This window comes from Anoplopoma fimbria, chromosome 24, assembly GCF_027596085.1.
Source record: "Anoplopoma fimbria isolate UVic2021 breed Golden Eagle Sablefish chromosome 24, Afim_UVic_2022, whole genome shotgun sequence".
Classification (NCBI taxonomy): Eukaryota; Metazoa; Chordata; class Actinopteri; order Perciformes; family Anoplopomatidae; genus Anoplopoma; species Anoplopoma fimbria.
This window is the reverse complement of record NC_072472.1, coordinates 10,713,697-10,739,920: the sequence shown is the minus strand read 5'-3', so window position 1 is coordinate 10,739,920 and position 26,224 is coordinate 10,713,697. Positions and strand designations below refer to the sequence as shown.

The 26,224-nt window shown below is 39.7% G+C and overlaps 1 protein-coding gene across 1 annotated transcript in view; it reads left to right on the top strand.

Moving 5' to 3' along the window:
* Nucleotides 1-671: 671 nt before the first annotated feature.
* Nucleotides 672-26,224, top strand: part of LOC129113872 (disks large homolog 4-like) — a 40,451-nt gene continuing 14,898 nt past the window's right edge. Inside the window, exons 1-3 of the mRNA XM_054626356.1 lie at nucleotides 672-773; nucleotides 10,602-10,760; nucleotides 25,576-25,629. Of these exons, the coding sequence (XP_054482331.1) occupies nucleotides 672-773; nucleotides 10,602-10,760; nucleotides 25,576-25,629 (315 nt within the window). The remainder of the gene's footprint in view (nucleotides 774-10,601; nucleotides 10,761-25,575; nucleotides 25,630-26,224) is intronic.

Here is a 26,224-nt window from a genome sequence, read left to right as displayed (position 1 = left end):
TAGAGAGAGAGAGAGAGAGAGAGAGAGAGAGAGCAGATCATGAATGATGCTGCCAGTGTTCAACCATATATATATATATATATATATATATATATATATATATATATATATATATATAGAGAGAGAGAGAGAGAGAGAGAGAGAGAGAGAGAGAGAGAGGTACAGATCATGAATGATGCTGCCAGTGTTCAACCATATATATATATATATATATATATATATATATATATATATATATAGAGAGAGAGAGAGAGAGAGAGAGAGAGAGAGAGAGAGAGAGATCATGAATGATGCTGCCAGTGTTCAACCTACAGCGGCTGTATAGCGACGCTTTAAGCCTATCAAACATGTGTGAGCATGAAGTCGGATACAAACACTGGACCCGAGCACCGCTGCGGTCAACCGGGATGCCCGTCTGTTAACCGGGCATCAACCCCACACACCCACCGACCCCCTCCTCCACGCTCAGCTTCCGCGGCTCTCTCTCTCCTCTCTCTCTCCCTCTCTCTCTCTCTCTCTCTCTCTCTCTCTCTCTCTCTCTCTCTCTCTCTCTCTCCTCTGACTGTATCGCGGCTGTGATCGCGTGCGGCGGCGGCCCGACGAGCTGTGGTCCGTGCTGTGCTGTGCTGTGCTGTGCTGTGTGTCTGTGTCGGTGTGAGGCTTTTGGACTGATGTCTCTGCCTGTCAGGAATTTAAAGTGCATCTCGCCGGTCATGTGCCAGTGTAAGCTCATCTGCAGCAACCGGACCCTGTCTCTCATGTTCGGGTGCAAGGTAAGCCTCCGGGTGCAAGAAGCGGTGTTGGTTGGTTGGTTGCAGCAGCGTCTGTTATGGAGTCGTGCGATGGGGACTGCTAGTTTGTGTGTATATATATATGTGTGTGTAACAAAACAAAACAAAACAAAACAAAACAAACAAACAAACAAAAAAAAGGCATTTGAAAGAAATAACGCGTTTGGGTTTGTGCCAGTTGTGGCTCATTCTCATCACACAGCCACTGGAGTCATTAGTACAGAGATCACACTCACCTGCTGCCTCCCTCTCATCCATATGCTGTTAAAGCTACCAGCTTATTCACACTATACCTTTACATCAGCGCGTGGTTGCTTTTTGTTTTTTTTATTGCTCATAGATGGCCGTTTTCCCAATTACACAGAACAGATGACAGCATCCTGTGCATGCATGGTTGCGTTTGGTGTAACCTATTTTTTTTTTTTATGTTTAACCATACATGTTTACTGATATTTAATGAATGAAACATTATTCTCTATCAGATGTCTACTTCTTATTGTGCAGGATAGGTCACGTTAGGGATAACCATATGGCTCACCGTGCTGATTGCTTCACATGTAGCTTTTGCATCCCAGGAGAGCAAACTGCATTGTATGCTATTGCCCTTGGGAAACACACTTTGTTGCTCAGGGCCACTTAAATATCATTCACCATCAGAGAAACTGTACACTGCAAGAGAGGCTTGAAATCAGGCAACCTGAACAGTGCCCCTGCTGTTTTCTTTAACCCCCTGATGAATCCAAGCCAGGCTGCTTATTCTCAGCATAAAGACACGCTAATGCTTAGCTGTGTGTTTACAGTATGATGTGTTTCTTAATTGTAAATGTATTTTTATGTCCAAGGAGAGAGGATCATTCACTGATTGTCCGTTACACATCAGATGCACCTCCCTCACAGCTTCAGGTGTTTCCAATATGGCAGCCAGCTCAGAGTTTCCCCCCACATGGCACTCTCGTCTGTTGGCATTTTGAAGCCAAATCTGACTACACTGGTTTGCTCTGTCCAGGCTTTGTCCCTACGCTTGCCAAAAGAGATGTGTACATGTGTACAGAGCTTTAGATCATTTGTTTTTGGATTCAGCTCAGACGTTTTGGTTTGTGTTCCGTCTTGTTGCTAGAATCGGATTATATCATTATATTTTTGATATGTCATTAATCGTGATGATTTTTACATTAAGTCAAGAACAGTTTCTATATTTGTAAGACGCCGCTGGGTAAATTTGTGTTGGTGTTTGCTGGAGGTCCTGCTGTGCTCAGTGTTGTGTTATTACTAGCACAGATAGTCCCATGTGTCCCCTCCGCCTCACTCCCTCCTGGCTCATATCTTCCTCTGTATCTCCATCGGAGACTCCGCGAATTCCTTGTGGAAAGATTTATTAAAAAATCGTCCTCCCACAAGTTGCCTCCGCAGTCATCATGACCATTCAGTGAAATGTAACTCCACAGCAAACATCTAGCCTGTAATAAAAGCGGATTTCAAAAATGTGATTATCTACTCAATTATAAGGGATTGTGCTTGGTTTGCAGTATGTTATGCTGGTTATAGCATAACAGATCTGGCTCACTATAATGGGGTTCAGCTCATCTAAACCACATGCTACAAGCATTTAATCTTGTTTGAATGTAAACCGTTATTCTTTTAACTATTGGCATATTTGCGTCCTTCTAAACTATACATGCTAATCATCCCAATATTCAAGATTAGCCTCTACTTTGTTATTTTATCAGCATGTCACCATGGACATTTTTCAAGTGCCATAGTATCCACTTCAACGTGTCTAAATACCTGCTCTGTGCATTTTTACAGCAGGCTCAGTAGCCCCCGAACAGCTTGGATCCGGTCTGTGGCGGTCTTCTGGCTGGTTTTTATCGGTGGGATTGAATTGGCCAGATCTTTTGGGATGTACAGAAGGAAGATGCTTCTACTGCTCCATCCTTCCACTATTTTTTCTTCACATTTCCAGCTTCACCTTTTTGTTTGTAACAATAGCTGTCACATGACTGGTCATTTCCCCAAGGTGATGTTCCAAGGTTATTTGTTTGCATAGCCATTGTTCTTAAACAAAGCGCAGCAAAGAGCCTCTCAGTCATCTATAATTCAGGATCTTAATTAAAAGGCTCTTTATGTGGTTGGAAGCGTTCAGCAGTGCTCTAATGTCCTCTTTTATGCTTAATGCTCATTGATGGCCTCACAACATTTAATCAAGACATACAATGCTGCCTCAATGAAGTTTCTCTTTACGCTACAATTCAGCGCGGTGCTTACATACCGAAGGCCACACAATGTAAACTAGCCAAAGGACAGGGTTTAAATGGAAACTGAGTTTTAATGTAATGAATGATTCACGACACAGGGGATCAGTGTGCCTTCATCTCAATATCACGATCGATGATCACCTCACCCTGAGAATTGATTTTTAGACGTCTTTACTGGAGAATGGACAGGAAAACGACCTGCTCTCACTTATTACCAGCGGATCAATCAAACGATCAAGAGCAATGATGTGGAAAAATATCAGCAGGTGATATCAAAGCAGAGGTGGTTCACTTTGCTGCACCGAAATGTGTGCATCGTGTTTCTGTATGTGAGGCGCTGGTTTTACTTTTCACATCCGTACTGGAACTGTTGTTTTAGCTATGATAAACACACATTTCCTCCTATGGATTTGATCTTTTTCGTCCTTCCGTTTGTGTCGTCTTCCTTTACAAAGAGCAGTGAGCCTCAGCTCTGACAGTAAGCTCGGGGAGATGCGGCAGCAACAATGTGCGGCACCAGATATTTGCTAATGCTCTGTTCAGGTCTTGGATTGGAGCATTCAGGGTCGCCTCTACTCTGCTAACTTGCTCTTCCCAGCTTATCTGCTATCTAATACTGCAGCTGGTGTTGTGTGAGCACTGGATGTGCAGGTTGAAGGAGGAAGTATCTATAAGAGCATTGCAATTTATATTTATTTAAATAAACAGTATCTCACTGATTTATTCTTTCGTTTTAGTATACGCACTCCCAAGCCCATTATTATATAAACACAGAGCTGGATTAATACATAGAGAACAAACGTGATATGATTGAGGTTTCCTGCAAGAGACTTGGTTATTTGAAAAAGAAACCGAAAATATTAAAACTTCCCAATATGATCTCTCACAAAAATGTCAAATCATGGGATCTGAATATTATTGCAAGATGGGTTGCCTAGTTACATGATTCCTCACTAAAAACCTTGAGGTGAGCACATCAACGCTGGAGAAATGTGGTGGACAACTGGATTCACCAGTAGAGGCCTTTTTTTACAGCCAATGTTCATCACATATACTTTTAATTTACCCTGATTGTCAGACAGTTAACAGACTAAAACATAATAAATTTAAATCCCACCTCACTAAGCACCTGGCACAGATATGCATCGTCATCCTTTGAAGCCAGATCCAGCCTCAGTGTAGCACAGAGACAGAATCAACCTACTGTCCCTCCATGACATTAACCTTCATTATTCAAAGGAAAACACTAACGGCGTCCATTATGGCAAGTTTATTTCTATTGGAACCATCACCCAGTCTGTTCTGTATGTTAACATGGCGTCCGCTTGCATGTTTGTGTGTGTGTGTGTGTGTGTGTGTGTGTGTGTGTGTGTGTGTGTGTGTGTGTGTGTGTGTGTGTGTGTGTGTGTGTGTGGACAAAATAGAGGCCTGGAGGAGGGTTAACGCCACAGTTCCCCACTACAAGTGCAACATACATAAAAATGTATGTACTCAGCATAAAAACGGTGTGTGCGTGCTTCTTTGGGCAGAGGGGGAGGGGATGAAATGATCAAGATTACTGAGCTTTGTGTGAGCGTGAGACCTGTGAGGAGAATTTGGGGGAATAGGTTTCACCTGACCTGTATACTGCAAAATGACACGGCAATTAAATCAATACTTTTTAGCTTATTAAGTGTGTTTGTGTTCTGTTTACGGCTCTGCTGTTTCTGCTGTTTCGTAATGGCAGTGTATCCTCGAAAACGTGAAGCCCTATTCTTTCTCAACATACAAACAAAATACATTTTTTGCAAACATTTGTTGTTCTAGGTCAGTTTCACAGGGTTTGCGTCAAGGCACATTATATGTTACAATATTAGGGAAAGCAATTTGCAATGATTTCATTTAGTGTGATGTAAAACCAAAGCCTGGCTAAGTTCTAATGTTCTGCAATCTATTCATAACATATATCGTTCCTTTCTAGTCTCACAAATAAGCATAACGTTCCTGTGAAAACAGGCTCCAGACAGACAAGATGGAAACCTCCCCCCTCACCACCCTCAGCAGAAGCACTACAGCCAAGCACGCACCATTTACTGTATCTATGACTCTAATTTGATTATTAAATTTGAGGATGATACATCTGTGTGGGTTTTATCAAAGATGAATCATCCGGCAGAAATGAGACTTGCAATCTCATTAATTTGGGTTAGATGAGCATAAATTAAGAAGCAAATATTTAATACTGAAATGTAAGGAAGACTAAATGTTGAGTTTCTGAGACAATGCTGAGCATAAAAAACAGTTTTCTTTATGTTTTTATATGACTTTTCCTGTTTCACTGTAATAACATAAGCCTTCTGAGGGTGAAGAAGGCCCAACAGCACTTTGGGGATTTCATTTTTTTATTTTAAGAGAAAGTCTTGTTTGGGACATTAATGCTTCACAACACTGGAAGTACTTTATCATGTTTGAACAAAGTTTTAGTTGGAGGATTTGAGTAGTGCTACCGGGCAGGATGTGCTCCGCGGTTATCTCCCTGTGGGACCGAGCACTGATGCCGTCCAGGTGATACCAAATATGAAACACCTTCACTTTGCAGCCCTCCACATTCAATAACTGCCTGCACAAAGCTATTGTACTAAAATAATAAATGAATAATACATTATAAATCATAAATAAGTAAACACATCCACTCTTCCTTTCATTAGGCATGTACTCAACAAACTACACTCTTAGAAAGCCATATTTCTGTGGTTGATATGTTTAGATAGAAGCTTTTTTTAATTTTCAGCAGTACAAAGAGATTGGAGGGACTACGCCCAAAAGCAGACTTAGGTTTTGGCGAGGTGGGTGAATCTAGAGCGCCTCCATTGGGGGATAAGAAGCTCCTCTTTGTTGCAGCCCCACTTTATGATTTAGGCTGCACGGGATTCTTACACTAAAATCCCTCCTTGTGCAGCTTGAAGCGTTCTGCCCCATGGTAAATGTAAAGAGTGTTGTTGTTGTTGTTGCAGCATACATAGCTACAGGATACTAACACTTGTCAACGTGTTGTGCTGATACACCTTGGAGAATAGTCTGAAGTTAGCATTGGCAGAAGATGAGTGAATTTACTGTTGTCTGAGGCGTACATGCCCATGAAAAAAAACCCAAAAAAAAAAAACGGTTGTACTGGTAGGTGTTGTCTGGCAACAGCAAATGTGATAATGCAAATGAGATGAAAGCTGTGTTTTGGGTTTCTCACTGGAAAAGACACTTGAGAGTGAAAAGCAACTGAGTAGGCGACGATGACATGATTTTGATGGGTGGTAGTGGGAAAATGAAAGTACAGGTGATCATCAGGGAGAAACATTGTTCTCTTAACGGCGCTCTGTCAAAGTGACAAAGATGTTTAGGATCTTATGTGTCTGATGTTAAACACGCTGAAAAGTCTACAAGTATTCAACTTAAGTGTGGAGCTTTTCAGGGGCTGTGTGAGAGGGTTTGCTCTACTCACATCCAGCAGGTGTCTGGCCTACATAAAATATGTAAAGGGAGGTAAATTAATATCTATGTCTAGTGATGAATGAACTTAAGATAGAGCCTGGGTCACTGTTAAACAGGTGATATACATTTTAAATATTACTTTTTTTACCCAAAATATGTACTAAATAAGTTTTGTACGTAGTCATGTCTACTGATGGAGCATAGAAATGACTGATGAGCATGTTGTTAGGAAGTAAGTATTAAGTACAAACCTTGTGAGGTAAAATCTAAATGTAAAAAAAATTGAGGTGAGACACAGGTCAGTCATTATATTAAACTATAAAAGAAGAGTCGGATACTTTTTAGTAATTGTAGAAAAATTGCATTAAAAATAGGCTGTTAGGTTTTAAAAAATGTATCATTTTCTGAATAGGAGAAATAAGGCTAGTCTATGTGTTAAAATTAAACAAAGAATTTAAACATCTTTTTGAATACCTGATTCAAATTCGGTGTATTTAAAGCACTTTGACCTGTTCATATTTACTTAATTGAGATGTATTGTACAGCATAAAACTAAAATCAAGCATAATTAAGACTGACGGCACCGTGAAGCGTCACAGAGACTTAACACCCAGCAGAAAATCCTTCTGAGTTCATCACAGCAGCAAATGTTAAAGTTAATCCAAATATATATAAAAAAAATGGATTAATCATCCTTTAAGAAAATGCAAATAGATGAACCCAGAAAAGCTCAAATTCCATGAAGATGAAGTGGGGAGTTGCTGCCTTTAATTTGCACCTGAATAGCTTCTCATGGTTCCTTTAACACCTTACACGTCAAATGCATTTGCAGTTTCTTGGCAATGATATGCCTGAGAGGTGAGGTTAGCTTTCATTCCATTACCGTAATTTAAAAGCTCAAGCTCGGTCCTTGAATTACCAAACGAGATGATGGTAGATAGAATATGACATTTGCTCTATATTAAGTTAACTCATATAACCGTTACAGGAACGGCTCATTCAGCCACTTAGTGTGCAGTTCTTATTATAGTTCAAGAGGGCCAACGCATGCAATGGCAAACTGTGGAGACTTTCCTTATGTTGACCTTTACAACAGAGTAATTCCTGAAAGATGCACTGGATTCTTTCCATGATGATATAGTGATACAATAAAGCCGAGGAAACCCAGAGGTATTCCGCTGCAGTGGTAATTTAGAGGGCTGTGTGTACGGTTAGAAGCAGTTTTTAATTAGCTGCGAGCTGCTAAGAACCTTAGAAAAACAAATTACATTGACACAATGTCCAATTATGTTAGTAAAACAGATATTGTGTAGTATCATATCACGTTTGTTCTCTATGTATTAATCCAGCTCTGTGTTTATATAATAATGGGCTTGGAAGTGCGTATACTAAAACGAAAGAATAAAACAATTTCTCCTATATTTGTTTCCTTTTTATTTATAAATACTGTCAACTTATCTTCATAGACCAGCTAGGCACAGATTGCAATTAAAGTATTGTGTTAGTGTCTCTGCCTGTTCATATTTTAATAAAAGATAACAGCTCACTCTCATTACACACTCAAGGAAATGATCTTTCAATTGTAAGACATTAAAAATATAATACCTTTGATTGCGATAATATAATACTTAGCGGTTTCCATAGAGTTAAAAGCATTTAAACTGTAAATGCAAGTAAATTGCAGACAGAGGTACATTTAATTGTCTTGAACTAAATAATAGAACAATAATAAACAGTAGCAAAAAAGTCACTTATTAACAAAATGTTTACGTGGACCAAGATAATGAACAATATCATGACCAGAATCAAGTGCATGGATATAACGGAAAGAATCCTAGATGTTTTCAATTCTAATGTTTTTATTTATAAGAGTTCTGATATCACCAGCTCACTTTATACCTGTGATGCAATATTACCTTTTAACCTTTTTTACCTCACACTAGTGCTTGTGTGCTTGATTTAAGTGTCTCAAATTGAAGAAATGCTGCACTTTCAAATGCCTTTAGCTATAACAATCATACAATATTTCAATAAATTTGTGTAAAATTGTGTAGCTTAATTCAAATGCTGCAAGTATGGATCCGTATAAGAATGTGAAGACCGAGAAATACAAATACTGAAAGGTCAATTTCAAGGTGTCGTCATCTCGAAAAGCTCACCGTCTTTGTTCTCAGGTATCGGAGCTACCAGTTCATTTTTACCATCTAATCAGGGACTGATTAATATCTGGAACACCAGGTTGACAAATACAATTAACTAGCAGGAAATATGTAATGAACCCATTTGGCTCCCAGTGATACATGTTTTAAAAAAAATGCTCCTTTAACTTCACCTGAATGCATAGTATTTGCATTTGTCATAATTCAGCTCCCCACAGCAAAAGCAGCATTCTCATCAAGACTGCATTCATCAGGCAGGATTCATTTACCTCCAAATAAAGGACAAATTGTATTTTAGAAATTATGTTTTTGTGCTACACTGGGCAACAATCATCACAATTTCCATTGTCAGAGGAAATGCACCTAAAGGCCTCTCCAGAAGGACACTGTGTAACATATAAGCATCGACTGTCACATCCCCCCACCAGTGGGACAGAAGGCAACATGGCAGCGTGAATGTTGGTCATGCAGGAGAGGGGGAGGCAGCGGAGACCAAAGTGCTCAAGGGCTACTTTGAACTGTGATTCATGTAATATAGGAATCTTTCAGAGTTCTAACTTCATGTTTTATATTTAATTAAAACCTTACTTAGTAGGGTTAACTTATATGGAGATTAGTAATGAACCAGCAGTTGTTCAGCTCTGTATTACACTGCAAATAGGTAGTTGGTGGTCTACAGTGACATAATATTTAATCTTTTTACATTAATGTAGCCATGCCAGGCCTCTGCAGTGCTTAATAAAGAAAAAGCAATAAAAGCCTGCCTATCAACCTGTAATATGGAACGGGGAAATTAACAACTAATCATTTTCTGCTGCTGTTTTCCGCTTCCATTTATGGACGGTCTCACTTTTTTTTTTCATTTTTACCCATCCCCCCTCACTTTCTCCTTTATCTTCATCTCTGTTTCACTCCCTCTCTTTCTTGCTGTCTCAGTGTAATGTGATCCAGGACCGATGCTGGCAGCCCCAACTGTGGCACCGCAATCTCTGCTCCGCTCTGGTTGCTAAGCAGCCTTTTTCTGAGACGGGGCTCGGTGATGCACCTCCCTCTCCGTCTGCCTCCCAAAAAAAAAATATATAAGACAGGAGAGAGTGGCAGAGCTGGATGTCAGGATATCAGCCAATATTCATATGATCCTTCCAAATGTCTCTGTTTTCAGAATGGGCTGCTACACATCTGCAGTGCAGCAGAGCATAGTGTGAGCCTGGGGGGCTTTAGGACGGTACGGCTCTTTTAAAGATAAAAAAAACCAAAACACACAAGGGCTAACTCACAGGACGGTGTGGCCGATCTCCGCTGTGATGCTCCCCACCTTCTGATGCGCTTGTAATGGAAAAATGCTGTGTGCAGATTTTGTGTGATCGCGCCTAGTATGAAACCTACCATGTGTGGCTAGAACAGTGGGCTGCTGGCAGGCTGCCCAGGTGTGGGCTATCGGTAGGGGGAGAAGGGCTACTAGGAAGAAGCTGCATGCTCTGCTGCTGTAGAGCCACTATGAGTCATGGATCTGGTCGCTCCATGTGTTTGTGGAGGACGAACACACTTTGCTCGACGCACAATGGCAGTATTTTGAGACCTCAGTCATTGATATCACTTTGCACTTGTAGGCGTCACACATGTTATGTGATATGCACGATTTGCATACAGGTTTGCCCACATTTGGCTTAAAATGCCAACATGATGGAAATACAGCTCTGTGAATGGAGTGTGACATTTACACCATTGTGTTTTAAAGAGGACATCTGATGTTTTATAATACCTATGTTGAATACACTTCCTGTAAGTCGCTTTGGATAAAAGCGTCTGCTAAATGACTGTAATGTAATGTAAATGTAATATAATAAAAATACACTGAGGCAACAGCTGCTATTCAAACTTAAGACCTGTTAGGACTAACGGCCTCATCTGTGTCTGTGTGTCTGCAGAAGTACAGGTACCAGGATGAGGAGACGCCCCCCTTGGAGCACAGTCCAGCACATCTGGCTCCAGGGAAAAGTGCCGAGATGCTTCATATGAGTGACAAGAATCTCGCTGCCATGGAGGCCATACATGGCTACACGCCACACACACATATCTCTCCTGTCAAGGTAGGACACACACACACACACACACACACACACACACACACACACACACACACACACACACACACACACACCACACAATCAAACACACCCACACAATCGTAAAAATGATTTCAAAGATGAACATATTGTCACATCAACAACAAAGCGCATCACACGTTAAAAGACGCAATTAAATCTTCACCACAGCACTGTATCTTCAGTGTGACATTATATTCAAATTAATTAAATGGGCTAAAAATGAAATTTGACTATTATAGATATATATTAAAAAAACACATAGGACTACTGGCTACTAGAGACACAGTACAGGGCAGCACGCTGTTTTTAATGTTTATTAATGTTTCAAATTAAAGCAAAATGAGACAAAAAATGATATACCAACTTCGCTTTTACAAAGGCTAGTTTGCACTTAAAATAATGAGTTGTCTGTTTTGAAATACTAATTCTGCAACATACTGTAAATACTTTGATGAGGATATAATGTATTTATGAGTAAACCCGGCCTCTTGGCATCTTCAAGTGTTAGATCAACTACAGCGTGCATATTGGGCAATTTGATATCAGAGCTTAACAACGTAAAAAAATCTAAGACAAGTGGACACAAGCTGCATTTAGTAATCGGATGACCTGAACCACCTCAGAATGTGGTCAAAGATCAATATGAAAACAGATTGAATAGAATGTATAACAGAAGAATCATTATTATGATTACAATAAATAACCTGACTGCCACCATGGTTGAAGGTTCAGAAACAAATAACAGCTGATTGGTGCATCCAGTATGCATTTGTTTATTAAAAAAATGCCTGTGGTTACAATGAGATTGATAATCTTCCATTTACTGAAAGAAGACTTTGGCTCAGGAAAGATACACTCACATTTTGAAGTGGAGAGAGTAACTTAGAAGTTTATATATGTAAGTTACAAACAAAGACGCTCCCAGTGAAGACACTGACCTACTTTTTTTTTACAGAATATATTTAAGACGCGTCTTTCAAAATGCAAAAATTGAATGCAGAGAAACGAACCTCTATGAGAGCTCCATGACAAAGAAGGAGACGCCGACAGAGACAACATAAGATCTACTGGTCTACGCAGTCAAAAGATAGCGCTGACATCAGTGGGAATATGAGCGGAGTCATGTTACCCGGAGTGCATTAACGAATACATACTGTAGCTACAAATGCAAGCAGGTGTAGGCTGTAATGTACACTTAACAACGATCCGTCTCCTACGCCCACGTATGTTATTTAACAGCCTCACTGGCTATTAAGACTTAAGAGCTCCAATATATTTATTTGCTCTGAGGGGGGAAAGTGTTTTTTCAATTACCAACATGGGAGTACACTGAAGTCCCCGGGGAGCCAATATGTCCATTAAAATGCTCTCCTTTAATGAGCGGAGAGGAGAGGCTGAGTTATTGTGCTTCACGACTGCTATTCAAAACGTACAGATGCTGTTCAGAAGGAGCTGTGGAGGCAATGGAGATCAAATCAGCATATCTCACAAGTAACGCAGGTTAATGAAATCCTGGATAACAGTAGAACATGTGAGGAAACACATCAGCAACAGCTGTTAAATGAAAAACAATCTGATTCTGTGTCCCCTTTGTTCACTGCTCTTGGCTCATTTGCTTCTTAGAATGACCTGAACAAACTGTAACTTGAACGGAGCACAATGACCTGCTGACTGCTAGGTTTTCATTTTATGGAGATTGTTCAATGAAAAAAAAGCACTGTAATTATTCACAGTGGATGGGTGCACCAATCTATTACGGTGATGGGGAGGGAGACTTTCTCCGTTCCCTAAAATCCACCTTTTATGAAGTAATTCAGAGAAAATGTGATGTGTGCCCTGCAGTGTTTCAGATCCATTACATGACTCACTCGTTCATTCCCCGGAGGCTTGTGGTATCAGAAAGTCAGTACATCTGTAAGGTAACATACAGGAAAAATGATTTAATGCCAAGCTGTAATTACATTGTAAGTAAGAAGGTTATCTGTAATACGTCTCCAGATAAAGTTTATTAAAACATAAGCCTGGTGATATTCTATATTTGTTATATTGACAAATATCAAGAAAAGACCAACACCAATAATAAATGTATTGTATAACCCGAACCACAAATATCGCCTAAGCAACTGAAGTCTTCCTCTGTGCCATAGACCTCCATTCTAACATTAGTCAGCTACAACATTGCACTGAATTGTCCCTTTATTATCATGGACATGGGCACTGTAGTTTATTTTGAGTCACTGGCACATAATCTGCCCCGTTGCCATAAAACACTCACTTGAGCAACTTCCGCATCAACATAAGCTTTCTCTATTAGAACTGAAGCCTACTTGTTGTGTGGGCTGAGAATGTGCATCATGCAACATGCACTGTCCTCTACTCGATGTAGGTTTACGGACAGAATGCTCTTGTAAAAGAAATCATCCTTTGTTCAACTGTTTTGGCAATTACTCAAACTAAATACAGTCTGTTTCAACAATATCCACATTGTATTTGAATTAACTCGAAATGGTGTTATCTGTCTGTTTGTGAATGCACTTTGGAGGCTGTAACACTTTGAATATCTTATAATCTTCTATATTTTCTCTTCTTTTCACAAAAGACCCTGTTTCAATTCCAGCTGGGGATCTTTGTTGCATGTCAAATTATCTGATCTGCAATCATACTATATAACTAGCCGGAGTGCTTGAGTCTAAAGCACCACATTCATTCACAAACCACTTCATGCGACACAGAGAAACACCAAATGCAAACTAAGCTGGAACATCTCTGACAGTGACAGATTTAAGATCTCTAAGAAGATGTGTTCCTCGTTACCTTGTTTGTCCTTATTACATAAAAAAAGAAATTATCTCTGGAGGAATTTGTGATTTCAAACTAGCCCCCAAAAAAGTTTTCTTCTTTTTGTCCCTCCAGATATAACCACTAGTGTAATACTTACACTGGTTTGACAAGCTGACAATCTTAAAGCTCCATTCCAACAGACACTTTGGAGATTTGTTAATTTATTCTGGTTCTCAATATGTTTTCAGATAATACTGAATCAAAACTTTAGAGCGAGATACAAAACTGTCTTACAAAAAAAACACAAATTATGTGAAGTGGTGGGAAAAAGTAACAGAAATTAAAATTGTAGCACTTCTTGTTATTAAGACACTACACTGAAGCACAATTCCATCTTAAGGATTTTTGTCCCATCACATGAGAGGCAGAATGTTGATGTTGTTCACAATGTTTTGGGAACCAGGATTTGCCCTCTTTCTATTTCTGGAATGCTGCCATTATTTATGAAGTCTTGTGTTTCTCTACAGGGAGAAGTGAATGCACTGTGAAGTATAAAAGGCCTGGGCTCACTTAGTTCAAAGGGAATTGTTTGCATCATTGTATGTCAGTGGTCTGCATCATTGAATAGGTATAACAAAAATATAGTTGTATAAAAGTAACTCAATCCCAGGATGAATGATGGCTGTGGACAAACACTGCTGGAGCCATTTTGTTTTTACCCACTGAGCCTCACAAGGTACATGAAAGTATTAGCATTTATCAGGGTTCCCACTCTTTTCTAGAGGTCATTTTCCAGGACTTTGCCAGCATATTTACAGTCATTAACTAACTAGCCGGTGTGACAGACAGGGGCTCCGCAATACACTAATATGTTCCTATCTGATTCAAAAGTCTGATTTAAAGAAGCAGTAAATGGCTATATCTAATCTATGAAATCATCTCTTACATGACAAAGTGATCATAGCATAAATCACACCTGCAGATGTAGGCTAAACAAGTTAGCAAGGACGTTAACTTCAGCAAAACTGTACTAAACATAATCAATTTAACATTAAACATAATCATGTGCTATGTTCCACAACATAGCCGTCCATAAACTACAATTTGAATGTTAATAGAATCCTGAACATAATTTAGCCCTTTTTTTTATTTCAATGTAATCCGTTTAGGGGAGCGCTGATAGAAACACTAGTAGGTCATTCCCAGCTAAAGAAAAATAGAAGAATGTTAAAATAATTTTCCACGGCATTTTACCTTTTCTCTCATTTTCCACGCGTTTTCAAATGACTGGAACATTGGTCCACTGTCTTCTAGGTTTTCAAGATGATTTATGTCTGATAAATTATAATTGCATAAGTGTTGTAAATTATTCAATCGGATATAATATGATGAAGATAATGAGGGCTGTTTTTTTTGCTATTTGTTGTTTATAATGATATAATAATAAGGCTGATGATGATAAGATGATGATGATGATGATGTGATAATGATAATGGCTGGTTTATCTGCACTTCCTGACACTGAGTCATGATGACCTCATGCTGGCTCAGTATTGATGTTTTGGTTTTGTGACCCTTGTCATTACTGTGTGATATGATTTTCAGTGGATACCCTGGCCTGGATCAATCTCATTTCCCATGCTTTACTTTCACATCCCAAATTAGTCGTATGATTCTTCTTCCCGTCTACACAAAACCATGAAAGTCATTACGGGAGTAATGTGATTAAAATAAATGAGTGCTAGTTAAATAATGTAATGTAAGTAATGTTAAATACTCTTTGCTACTATAAAACTACTGCTGATGTGCCATTGAGCGAAGCACTAATTTCCAAAATGTCTCCGGTGGAGCTATTAATAAAAGGACATTAGGAAAAGCATTGTGCACATATAGCGTCTGTAAATATCAAGATCAGCATGAAGCCACCTCCCAGGTAGTGCTACTTGGACACAGCTGTCCCAACATTCATACTTTAATGACGTGCTTTGCTGCAATATGAAACTTCTCCAGTGGGAGGAAAAGTGTCTCCTGACGTGCGAAAATGCTGCACTGACGCTCTTTGTAAAATTCATATGTACGGGGCGCATTGTTTAGAGTAGCAGCTTAAGCTTCGTAAGGTAAAATCCATTCTGCTTTAACAGGCGTAACGATCCCGATGCTCTTTAATGGCTAAACGATTCAGAATAAGCATTTTTTTATTAGTCCATCAATAAGTTACCAATGGCTGATGGGGGGGGGGATGCTATTTTCTCAAGCATATGTTATGTTTTTTTCTGTCTTATTATTGCTCATCATTTAACTTGTGGTTTACTATGTAATAATCAGATTAATAAATAGGCAAGTGCCTCGTTTGTTTAATTGTTGTGGAACAGTTTTGCTGGTCTGTAAAAATGTGCGTAAACACAGCCAGTGTTTGTGTTTTCCCTTAGTGTCCCCTTTTATACAGATTTTATGCATCACTGTACTATATGCTTTATTTATGACACACTGTATGTGGCATGTATTTCATATTTAAAGCATCTAGTATGAGCTTATTATAGATTTTATTAATAATATACTTCTGGTAACCTGGTTCTGTTTGACCTCTGCTGATGTCAATGTGTGTGAGGGTATCATATGAACTTCCCCGCTACTCCCGCTGTGCTTTCCCTGTTCCCATCCCCATGCTCTGCACAATTACCCATCTGCCTTCTGTTGTTTTTTCGCAGCCTGTGTTGATGTCTACGGGACACACTCCAATGTACACCTCCGCTGTTTCCACACTGGTAAGAGCACCGTGAACCCGAGCCTCTCCGTCACCCTGAAAGCTAACCACATCATCATCATCATCAGTCATCATCATCATCAGTCCGATTTGTCTGATCCTCATTTCCTGTCTTTGGTGTCACACAAAGTCTGACTGTCTGACTGCAGACAGGCAGCTGCCTTGTTCAATGCCACTGTATCTGTGCTGCCAGAGTATGAGGTCATCTGTTTTTCGGATGATATCAGTGGGATCACAGTCATTGTTATTCGATTTGTTCCACTTGTACTCAATGACTATTTTTGGGGCCTGAAATCACAGACTGCAACTGAAAAGTGTTTTAAGTGTTGCTTCCATCACATCATATTATTCATTTCCTGTGTTAAACTCACATTTCTGCTCCTATGTGAACACATAAAACAACCGCCCATGCATTGTGGATCCTGTTTCCATATACAAAAAGACTTAATGATTTTGTCAACGCATTTCTCTAGCATCTCAGGCTTGATTTTGCACAAACACAAAACCTATCCTTTAATATGTTAATCAACGGAAAAGTACCCATGATGCAGTGAGACATGAGTAAAAACGAAGCCGATCCTTAGTGTGCATTACTGTTAAAGCTTCAGTGGTGTGTCAAAGCTGTCATATAGTGTGAGGGTCAGATAGAAGGATAGATGAAATCTGTTTGCAGGACAGATTGGAGCCTGTAGGTGTCAGTGTTAGACCGCGCAGAGTGACTTCCATAACCTTGAAAAATATGGCTATGCTGCTTTCGCAATAAAACAGTTTTATGATCAGACAGGTTGCATTAGCCTCATGGGCCATGAAGTGCTCCAAAGACTATGTCCACCTTGCAAGGCAAAAATATGTAATACAATGGCAGAGGAATTCATACTAAAGTGACATTAGAAACAACAAGGAAATTATCATTTATAAAATCATTTACACTTATTGATGAACATGAGTTTAAAGGAAAACTTGAATGCTAAAGTTAGATAGATGTGCACTTGAATAGAACATTTTTAAAGGTCAAAAGAAGGGATTTTTTTGGGGGGAGGAGTGAATTATAAAAATCTGGCATTCATTCCCTCTGTCTCTGTTGAACAAGTAGTTCCTCTTCTAAGTATTCATCATGTCTTGTCTTTGTCTACATGCCCTGACCTTGAACACATCCCCGTCTAAAAGTGCCTGCTTATGGTTGAACTGTTTAACATATTCCGCACACCCTTAAAAATTAAGTCATCAGTAAGTAAAACATGTCTGCCTTCATTCCTCACACACACACACACACAGTCGTACGCATCCTGCACATGCATGCATTCAAATATATACACTGGTTAGGTAAAGTATGTTGCCTGTGTGTGTGCATGTCTTTGCAGCGTCTCTGTGCTTGTCATTGATGTGTGAGTAGTGTCGTCAGTCTGTCTCTTTATGGCTTTAATGGTGTGGGGTCTGCCAGAACCACTCCAGGCCCCATTGATTTATGGGTAGGATTGTCTCTGGAAGCACTGCAATGGTTTGGCAAAGTAAGGGGAGGTCTTTGGGTTATGTACATGATTTAGCGAAGAGGTGCTTTAGCTTCAAATGACATTCTTTTTTTTTTTTTTTTTTACTTGGGGTATAATGTAATTAGAAATGATTTCTTTTTCACATTGCACAGAACTTTTGGGTATCGATCTGAGCTCATATTAATGGATCTCCCTACCCCTTATATGACTGCTGTACCATGTCCCACTTTTATTATGGGGCTCCATAAATTGTAGTGATGGGTGTTTTTCTTGCTGCTGTGATTACATTGAACGTTCATGTTCTATCTCTCAGCAAACAATGGATCCAAATAAATGCTTTTGTACACCACATTGGAGACGATATTTAGTATAAACAGACTTCTATACAAAGAGGCAAATCCATTATTTGCTCTCTTATCTTTAATTCTATTTTAATATCTCAGTTTTTTATTTGAACTTTCAGTGTTGCAGGAAGGGTATTTCCCAGCCTTTGCAGTGAATCCCACTGGTATCTGGTTATTGAACTAAGCTTGGCTGAATTCAGCATTCAAAAAACCTTTATACTGCACATATAGACATAAAAGTAGGCATCCCTGAGTGCGTGCCAATCTAAAAGAGGCAGGAAAAATATCACAATTACCCGAAAACCAATCTAAGTCTGAAGAACTCCATTCATTCTCTATATGTTGGATGAGGTTCACTCACACATTAAGTACCCTGAAGGCAGCGCTGTAGCTGCTCTCCATCTCTTTTCAAAACATTTTACCTTTGTCTTTATTCACTGACAGAGATCTGTCTTAAAAGTAGTCTAAAAGGGCCAGTGTGCAAAGGATTTTGGAGGATATATTGGCAGAAATGTAATATAATTTAACTTTTGAAAGAAAAGTAAAGAAGATATATAAAGAAAGAAATAAAATAAAATAAACATCAAGCATACACAACTCAATTCCTGAAGACCTTAGAGGTCTGATGGGGGTAAAGTCAGTGAGCAGGTCAGAAATATACATTACATTACAGTCATTTAGCAGACACTTTTATCCAAAGCGACTTACAGGAAGTGTATTCAACACAGGTATTCAAGAGAACTACTAGTCACCAGAAGTCATAAGTGCATCTCCTTTCTTAAACAATCATCTTAAAGCATAAACCAGAGCAAAAGTACAGTGCAGAGGCAAAATACTACGAAAACAATAATTGCAACAGACTAATACGAATACAATAAGTGCAACAAACTACTACGAATAGGATAAGTGCAGTAAACGAATACGAATACAATAAGTGCAGCGAACTGATACGAATACAATACGTGCAACAACTAATACGAATGCAATAAGTGCTACGAGGAAGGCTCAGGGTAGTACTTCCTGAAGAGGTGAGTTTTCCGCCTGCGCCGAAAGATATATACTGAGGAGCTGAACCATGTAGCGCCTTTAGAATCACTTGGAGAATGTTGAAATTAATTCTCTGTTGAATGAGAAGCCAATGAGGTGATTTAAGTAAAGTAGTAATGTGATGGCGCTTCATTGTACCAGTAAGAACTCTGGCAGCTGATTTCTGTATGAGTTGAAATCTACCTCTTTGGCTTTTTGATAATACATTTAAAAAGGTCATTGCAGTGAACCAGTTTCTCAGAATCAGTTTGAGATATCATTCTTTTGATATGTTTCTAGTGGTGGTAGAAAGACGCTCTTGTAATATTTGATATGTCACTTTCTAATTCAAGGTTGGCGTTCAGGATGACACGCAGGTTTCTGACCTGTTCACTGGCTTTTAAGTTACGGGATGAAAGATATGATGTTATTTCCTACCACTGCTTCTTGGGACCAACCGAAAGAATTTCTGTTATTGTTTACGCTTAGCTGTGAGAAATGTCTTGCCCTTCGATGATCAGTATCTTAAATGCAATTTATTAGGTTTTCAATCGGTCTTAGGTCATTAGGAGAATACGAGATATAGAGCTGTGTGTCATCTTCTGTGATTCAAAGGATATGTTTTTTGATTCTTCATGATATTACTTTGTGGAATCACATATAGATAATAAAGTTGTGAGCCAAGGATTGACCCAAACACTGGCTCTAGCAAGAACCTTTTGCATTTTTACGCTAAAGGCCACGGTGCCACTATGTCCGACACGCTTGCAGTCTTGCAAAGGAAGGTGTGGTATTCAGGGGGTATTCAGTTGGTTGCAATCTGCAACTACACCACTAGATGGCAGCAAATCCTACAAATGAAGGATAAATGGCAATTGTTTCCTTAGAGGGACTAAGGAAACAATTGCCATTTATCCTTCATCTGACAAGCCGGGGAGGGAGAACCAGCAGGAATAAAGTGCTTACTGAAGACACCCACAGACCAGTTTATGTTACACTCCTCTAATGAAAAGGATGCATATCACTTTCTCTCCTCTAAATCCACAGAATGTTCCCATAGACAATACGTTTACACAAATCCTCTTCAGACTAAATAGTCTACCCCGCTAGTGTTTGTCCCCCTTTCTTTTTTGCAAAAAAAGACAATTGTTTGCAATGTAAGGATTCGATTACAGTTTTCTGTAGTGTTTGCCCAAGAGCTCCCCCATCATACCCTCCCCCTCCTGCTCTGCACTTGTCTGGTTGGTATCTGGTTTCTATCTTCATTTTCTCCGTCCTCCTTGCTTTTCTTTAATAAATGTTTAAATATGTCCCTGCAGCTTCGGTGTAATTACAGTGCAGCAGCAGCTCAGGTCCTTTGGGAAGGAGAGGGGAGGGAGAGAGAGGGGAGAGAAGAAATATGCATGCAAAAGGAGGAGGAGAGAGCTGTTCAAGCTGAATGGCAGAGTAAGACAGATAGAGAGGTCCTTGCAATTGGAAGGGTGAGAAAATTAGATAGGTGAACGGAGGAATTTTATTTAACAAAATGAGAACGTCAGCTGACAGCTTGTCCTTCAGCATGTCCTTACATAAGTCTGTTCAGTGTGCACGCCTCTGTGTGTGCACGCGTGTGTGTATATTACATGCCTGTCGATCCATCTGTCTATCAAAAAGAGAGAGCTCAAGCAAGCTGTGAAAAAAAGATGTGGATTTAAATGGGAATTTTACTCTTCTTTTTGTAAGTAGTTGTGTGCCTTTGTAAGGTTGCATCCACCATTTAGTAATCGATTTGAGGAATGAAAAATACGGCAAGCATACGAGTAATTTCCCTTTCAACAAATTGTCCTTTTCTTTACCATCCTTGAAGTGTTTTGCTGTCCATGGTGCTGAATTCATTGATTACATTTTTTTCTTCCTGATACGGATACAGATATCTGGGCTTTGGGCATCGGCCGAGTAACAATCCAAAACCAGTGTTTTATTAACAAGCTATACATCAGGCTTGAACTAAACATAGCTTTCTTTTAAAAGATCAAATGAAACAATAAATACACATTTATACATATGCTAAATTGCTATTAATTGTTAAAATACCCAATTGTACACCACCAACTTGATAAAAAAAAGTCCTCAAAATTAACAGGAATTACAAATCAACTATAAACCTTTTTCATGCAGAAACAAATTGGTCAAAACTTAAACAGAAATCTAAATTCCAGTACATAAAGTATACAGTATATAAACATAAAATTGAATTTTTTGGTCCCATTTTCACTGATATCCGAAAATAATCTGATGTCAAGCTACATATTTCACCCCCCGCTGCCATCACTGCGTTTCTATTTCACGTTTCTGACTGACTGACTGTTGAACCGGGGCTCACCGGCCTCCAGCCCCCCTCTCAGTTTTAAAGTGCTCCCTAGGACGAGCCGGGCCAGTTTGAGCTGCTTGTCCTTCCCAGTTCAGCCAACGTATATATATATCCTCCCCCTCTCACATCACCAGCGTGGACATTATACAGAGAGACAGCTAAGTAATTGCCATCAAACTTTCCTGCTCGCTCCTCTTTCCCTGAGCAGTGGGGATGGGAGGGGTACATTACAGTAGCAGCAGAAAATATGAACAGTATTCTCGCTGAGCTCAGACCAGCAGCAGGGAGGCACCGCTATCGCAGTCCACTGCCACGGATGACGTACACTAGAAAGATCTGTTTTTGAAATGCTCTTTTTTACTCTGGATGGGTGATTATTGAAGACAGGACGATTGTGTCTCAGATAATAACGAGGCATATCCGTGATGAGTAATTTTTTATAACTCGAGCCTTGGATTGGAGGATGTTATTGGGCTTCCTCAAACGAAGTCCCCAGCACCCGACTCGGCACGATGAGGACGCTAATAGGGCTGTGCTTTCTCTGTGATTTTGGATTTCAAATTGTATAAAAGATGATCTTAAGCGTGCCATCTTTGGTATAATGTTTAATTTAAATTGAACGGAAAGCAAAGCTGAAACGGCACATGTTAATATAAAATAGATATATTTTAATTAAGGCAATCTGGACGCACTATGGTTAATGATTAACTGTTATGGCAGGGCCTAGACCTAATGGCTCGCTTTGCAAATATGCTTTTTTGGTATTGTTGAAGGCAGACACTTCTAGAGCGCACTCAAACTACTCTAGCCACACACTTGGTGGGTGTGTATGTCATTTTCGGAGGTGAGCAGGGTTCGCTCCCAGTTTATCAACCGCGATTTACATTTCGGCACTGAAGCAGAATGTTCATGTCTGTGTGGTACGCCAAAAAGATGGGCTCCCGGTTCCTCAACAATGTACGAAAAGCCAAGAGACATCGACATCATAAGATGGTAGGCATGTTTTAAACATGTTCACTCGTTTTTGGTTTTTTTTTGTTTTTTTTTACTATGACTGTACCTCATAACTGGGAAAGCTTATTGAAAATGCCAATTTTGCTTCGTAGCTCAGAGTAGTTGGTTCTGAAAGAGTATGTTTGATTATGTTATTATTCTGATTATGGTACCAAGGCTTTGTTTTGTTTATCCACACAGATAGAAAAGACAAGGCTATGGCTGTACTTAAGGCCCATGATGGATATTTTAATCACTTTGAGCCTCAGTAATCAGATCTGGTAATACTAATCAAATTCTGCTCTTGCTCAGGCTGTGTGTGTGTTTGCGAGATCTCCTCTGATGGTGTAAAGGTGCAGTTTCTTTCATTCAATATTCCAACAAACAGGGAGCTGTAGTTCTCTACCAACTCCACAACCCCATAACCCACACATACAAATACAACCTTTTCCCGCACTACATAGATATACTTTGGATTTAATAAGAATCCAATAAGTGAGCAATGTGCATGTGATGTCCAAATGAATATTTCACTGATAATCTGCTCTAGAGTTCACACACAAGAACAGAGGCACCATCCATCCAACCTGACACACACGTTACAAAAAACTCCTCCTATTTCCATTTCTTCAACAGCCTTGACCAGCCCTAAGGGGGGCGGGGCTCAATCTGGAGCGTTCTGTACTGTTATCTGTCTGTATGTATATATGTTTCTCTTAAACAGATGAGCAGCGCTTTGGATACACATTAAAACAATACCCGTAATTCTTGCCTGCTTAATTGTTACTCTTAAAAAAAAATTGTCTTTATCAAACACACGGCAACACATAGTTCGACATTGCGTATATCTCAATAGAGGTCATAATCTTGCTTATTGATCGGATGGCTTTTATGTGTTAAAGGCTTTCTAGCTTCTGCAAGGTGTGCAGGACATGCACCGTTAAAGCTTCTCTAATGCAACCTTTGGTTTGAATTCAGTGCCAGCTCACACGTGACATCATCCCCTCTGATCGTATTTGAAGTATTATTCGCACGCTTAATCTCAACAGGAGAGGCAAAGACAGCAGTTGATGTTCTAAATATCCCCAGGCTTAACTAAACCGGTGAAAGTTATTATCGGCGTTATTTTACCTCATTTGACTAAAAATGCCAGTCAGACTTAAAGCGACTAGAGGTGTGAGCGCGCACAAAATGGGTCATGAGCCTCAGACAAATGTGCACGTATGCAGGCACACATGCACAGAGCAGTAGAGATGGATCACCTGAAAATCTCGTGATTCAACTCTAAATAGCTAAATTAATTAAACCCTGCCCTGTGTCTTGCCCCTGCTAAAATATTGATATATATTATTTTATTAAAGAACTGATTAAATCACAGGTTGTACAAAACACTAAAAAAATCTTGAGATCAGCGTAAGAAGAAAAATCCAAATAAATCAGTTTTATTTGTCTTTGCATATGCATATTCTGGCACTTAGCGTGCTGCGTATAAATCCATCAAGAGTAAAAAGGTCTGAGTGTGGATGGATGGTGGTGCTGCCTGTACAGACATGGCAGCGGATGGGTTAGCTGAATAGGTGGTGTTAAAATATAGGTGGGAAAGAGCAGCCAAACACTGTAAATCCTAACAACCGCCACGTCGAATGACTTGACAGAGCACAGCGAGGGAGAGAGGGCTCTGTCAAAATCCCTGCAGGGAAACTGCCTGCACTGGGCTTAGATTTCTGCTGGCTATACTCATTATTTTTGTTTCTAGATAAGGACGAATTTGATGTAATGTTCAGCAGCACGGCCCGTTGGACACAGCCACACGGTGAAGTTCTGCACAGGCACTGTTATAATCGAACAGTGTGGAGTTAAAGCAGAGCTCTGGCGTTTTGCAGAGGGCTGGGGGAAATTATTTTCTTTTTACAATGGCAAATATATTAAGTATCATTCATCTTGATTAATTACAAGAAACAGGGTTTTGGGGGATAGGATTGAATAAGATCATTATAACCTTCATGAAGGTAGGATTAATGCCGGACTGTTGCACTAGTTTCATCTGTGTGTACCTAATGAACTAGAAATAATGGAATAATCTATATAAAAACACAGTAAGCGTTTCCTCTTCGAGTTCCCATGACAACTTAAATCTTTTAAAAAAGAGCAACAGACTAAGTAAAAAAAATAACCCTTTAACCACACTGTGTGAGAATGCGAAATTGTTTTTCTTTAAAGCTGAGATACTGCGTTCAAGTTTTGTTGTGTAGCTGTTTGTGTGTGCCAGAGCTGTCGGGTCCGTGAAGGTCAGCGGGCCGATTTTATGCTGCCGTTTGCTGCTCTGTAAGCACATCAGAGCGCCTCTCCCATGCTAATCAGCGTGGTACAGAACAAACGACAGAAATAAACACAGGAGTTTAGACGGGCAGCCTGTGTTCTCCAGGGTACTGTACAGATAATAGTGTATTTACATGTGACAACATCAAATACCTTGATGATGAGAGCGAATCCCATGAAAGGATTGAGAATAAATTATAAAGAGATTAAAAAGGAGAGGAATAAGAATAGTGTGTAGAGGTTAACTGTCACTCCGTAGATGAGCTGAAGCAGGTAAACCCAAAACCACATCCATGCCAAAAGTCCTGTTGTCTTGAAACGTTTGTTTTGAAGCCATTGGTGGGCGTGAGGCAGACGACCATGTCCACAGTTAACACTAGATAGCCATACAATATCAGTAACCCAAGCTATACTGTCATTTAACTCAGATAAACCAAAGATTTTGGAAGAACCACGAGGGGTTGAGCATGAATTGTTTCTGTGTCCATCATCGGTTGATAATAACACATTTCTCCCAAACAGTGCTCTCTCTCTCTCTCTCTCTCTCTTTACAGTGACGACCATAGTGGAATGAGAACAGTGTTATCACAGCTAAGAGCTAAAATGGCCATCAGTCTTGGCTGTGACTGCAGGTTTCACGGATACACAGAGGGCTCATCCAGGAGCTGCATCGTCTTCCAGTTTCTGCCATTATTTCTTAATAATAATGCGTCTTCTCTCTCCGCCTCCAGGGAAATACTCCTCCAGTGGTGGTGAACACTGACACACTTGATGGCTCCCCATATGTAAGGATTATGTTTAATCTCCCCTTTATTGTATTGTTATGTCGTATTCAGTCGGTGTTATCAGTATTTCCACTCCTTTCCCAGCATCCAGGTAGCTCTGTGTGCATTGTTTTCATCTGAATAATAAAAGTAATTAATTGTACCTCTTTTTAATTAAAATTAAGTTTCTCTGCTTGACATACATTAGACTGAACGGAAGCATTACTTAATTAGATTCAACGTTCTTTAACGATGCCTTTTCTGAAATGAAAGCAGTGAGATACCTTATATTCAACATATTGTCATGAATTGTGAGGGATAAGAGAGCGAGGCTTCTCACAGAAAAGCCTCTATGCTCCCACTACAGACCAGTATTTTCTGTAGCAATAAGAAAAGTTGTTTTCTAGGTCAGACACCAAAACAGTCTGAAGTTTTCTAAATTCCCTCTTCCTCTGGGACTTGCTTAATTCTAGAGGTAAAGCTGATGTGAAGCGGAGTTGTTCAGCCAGAAGGCAAATTAAGACTAAAAGAATAGCGTTGCTATTTTCAACCAGGTACCGCATTGGTCCACACAGCATGTGGAAGAGGAGCACAACGAGTCTGGATCAAATTTAGT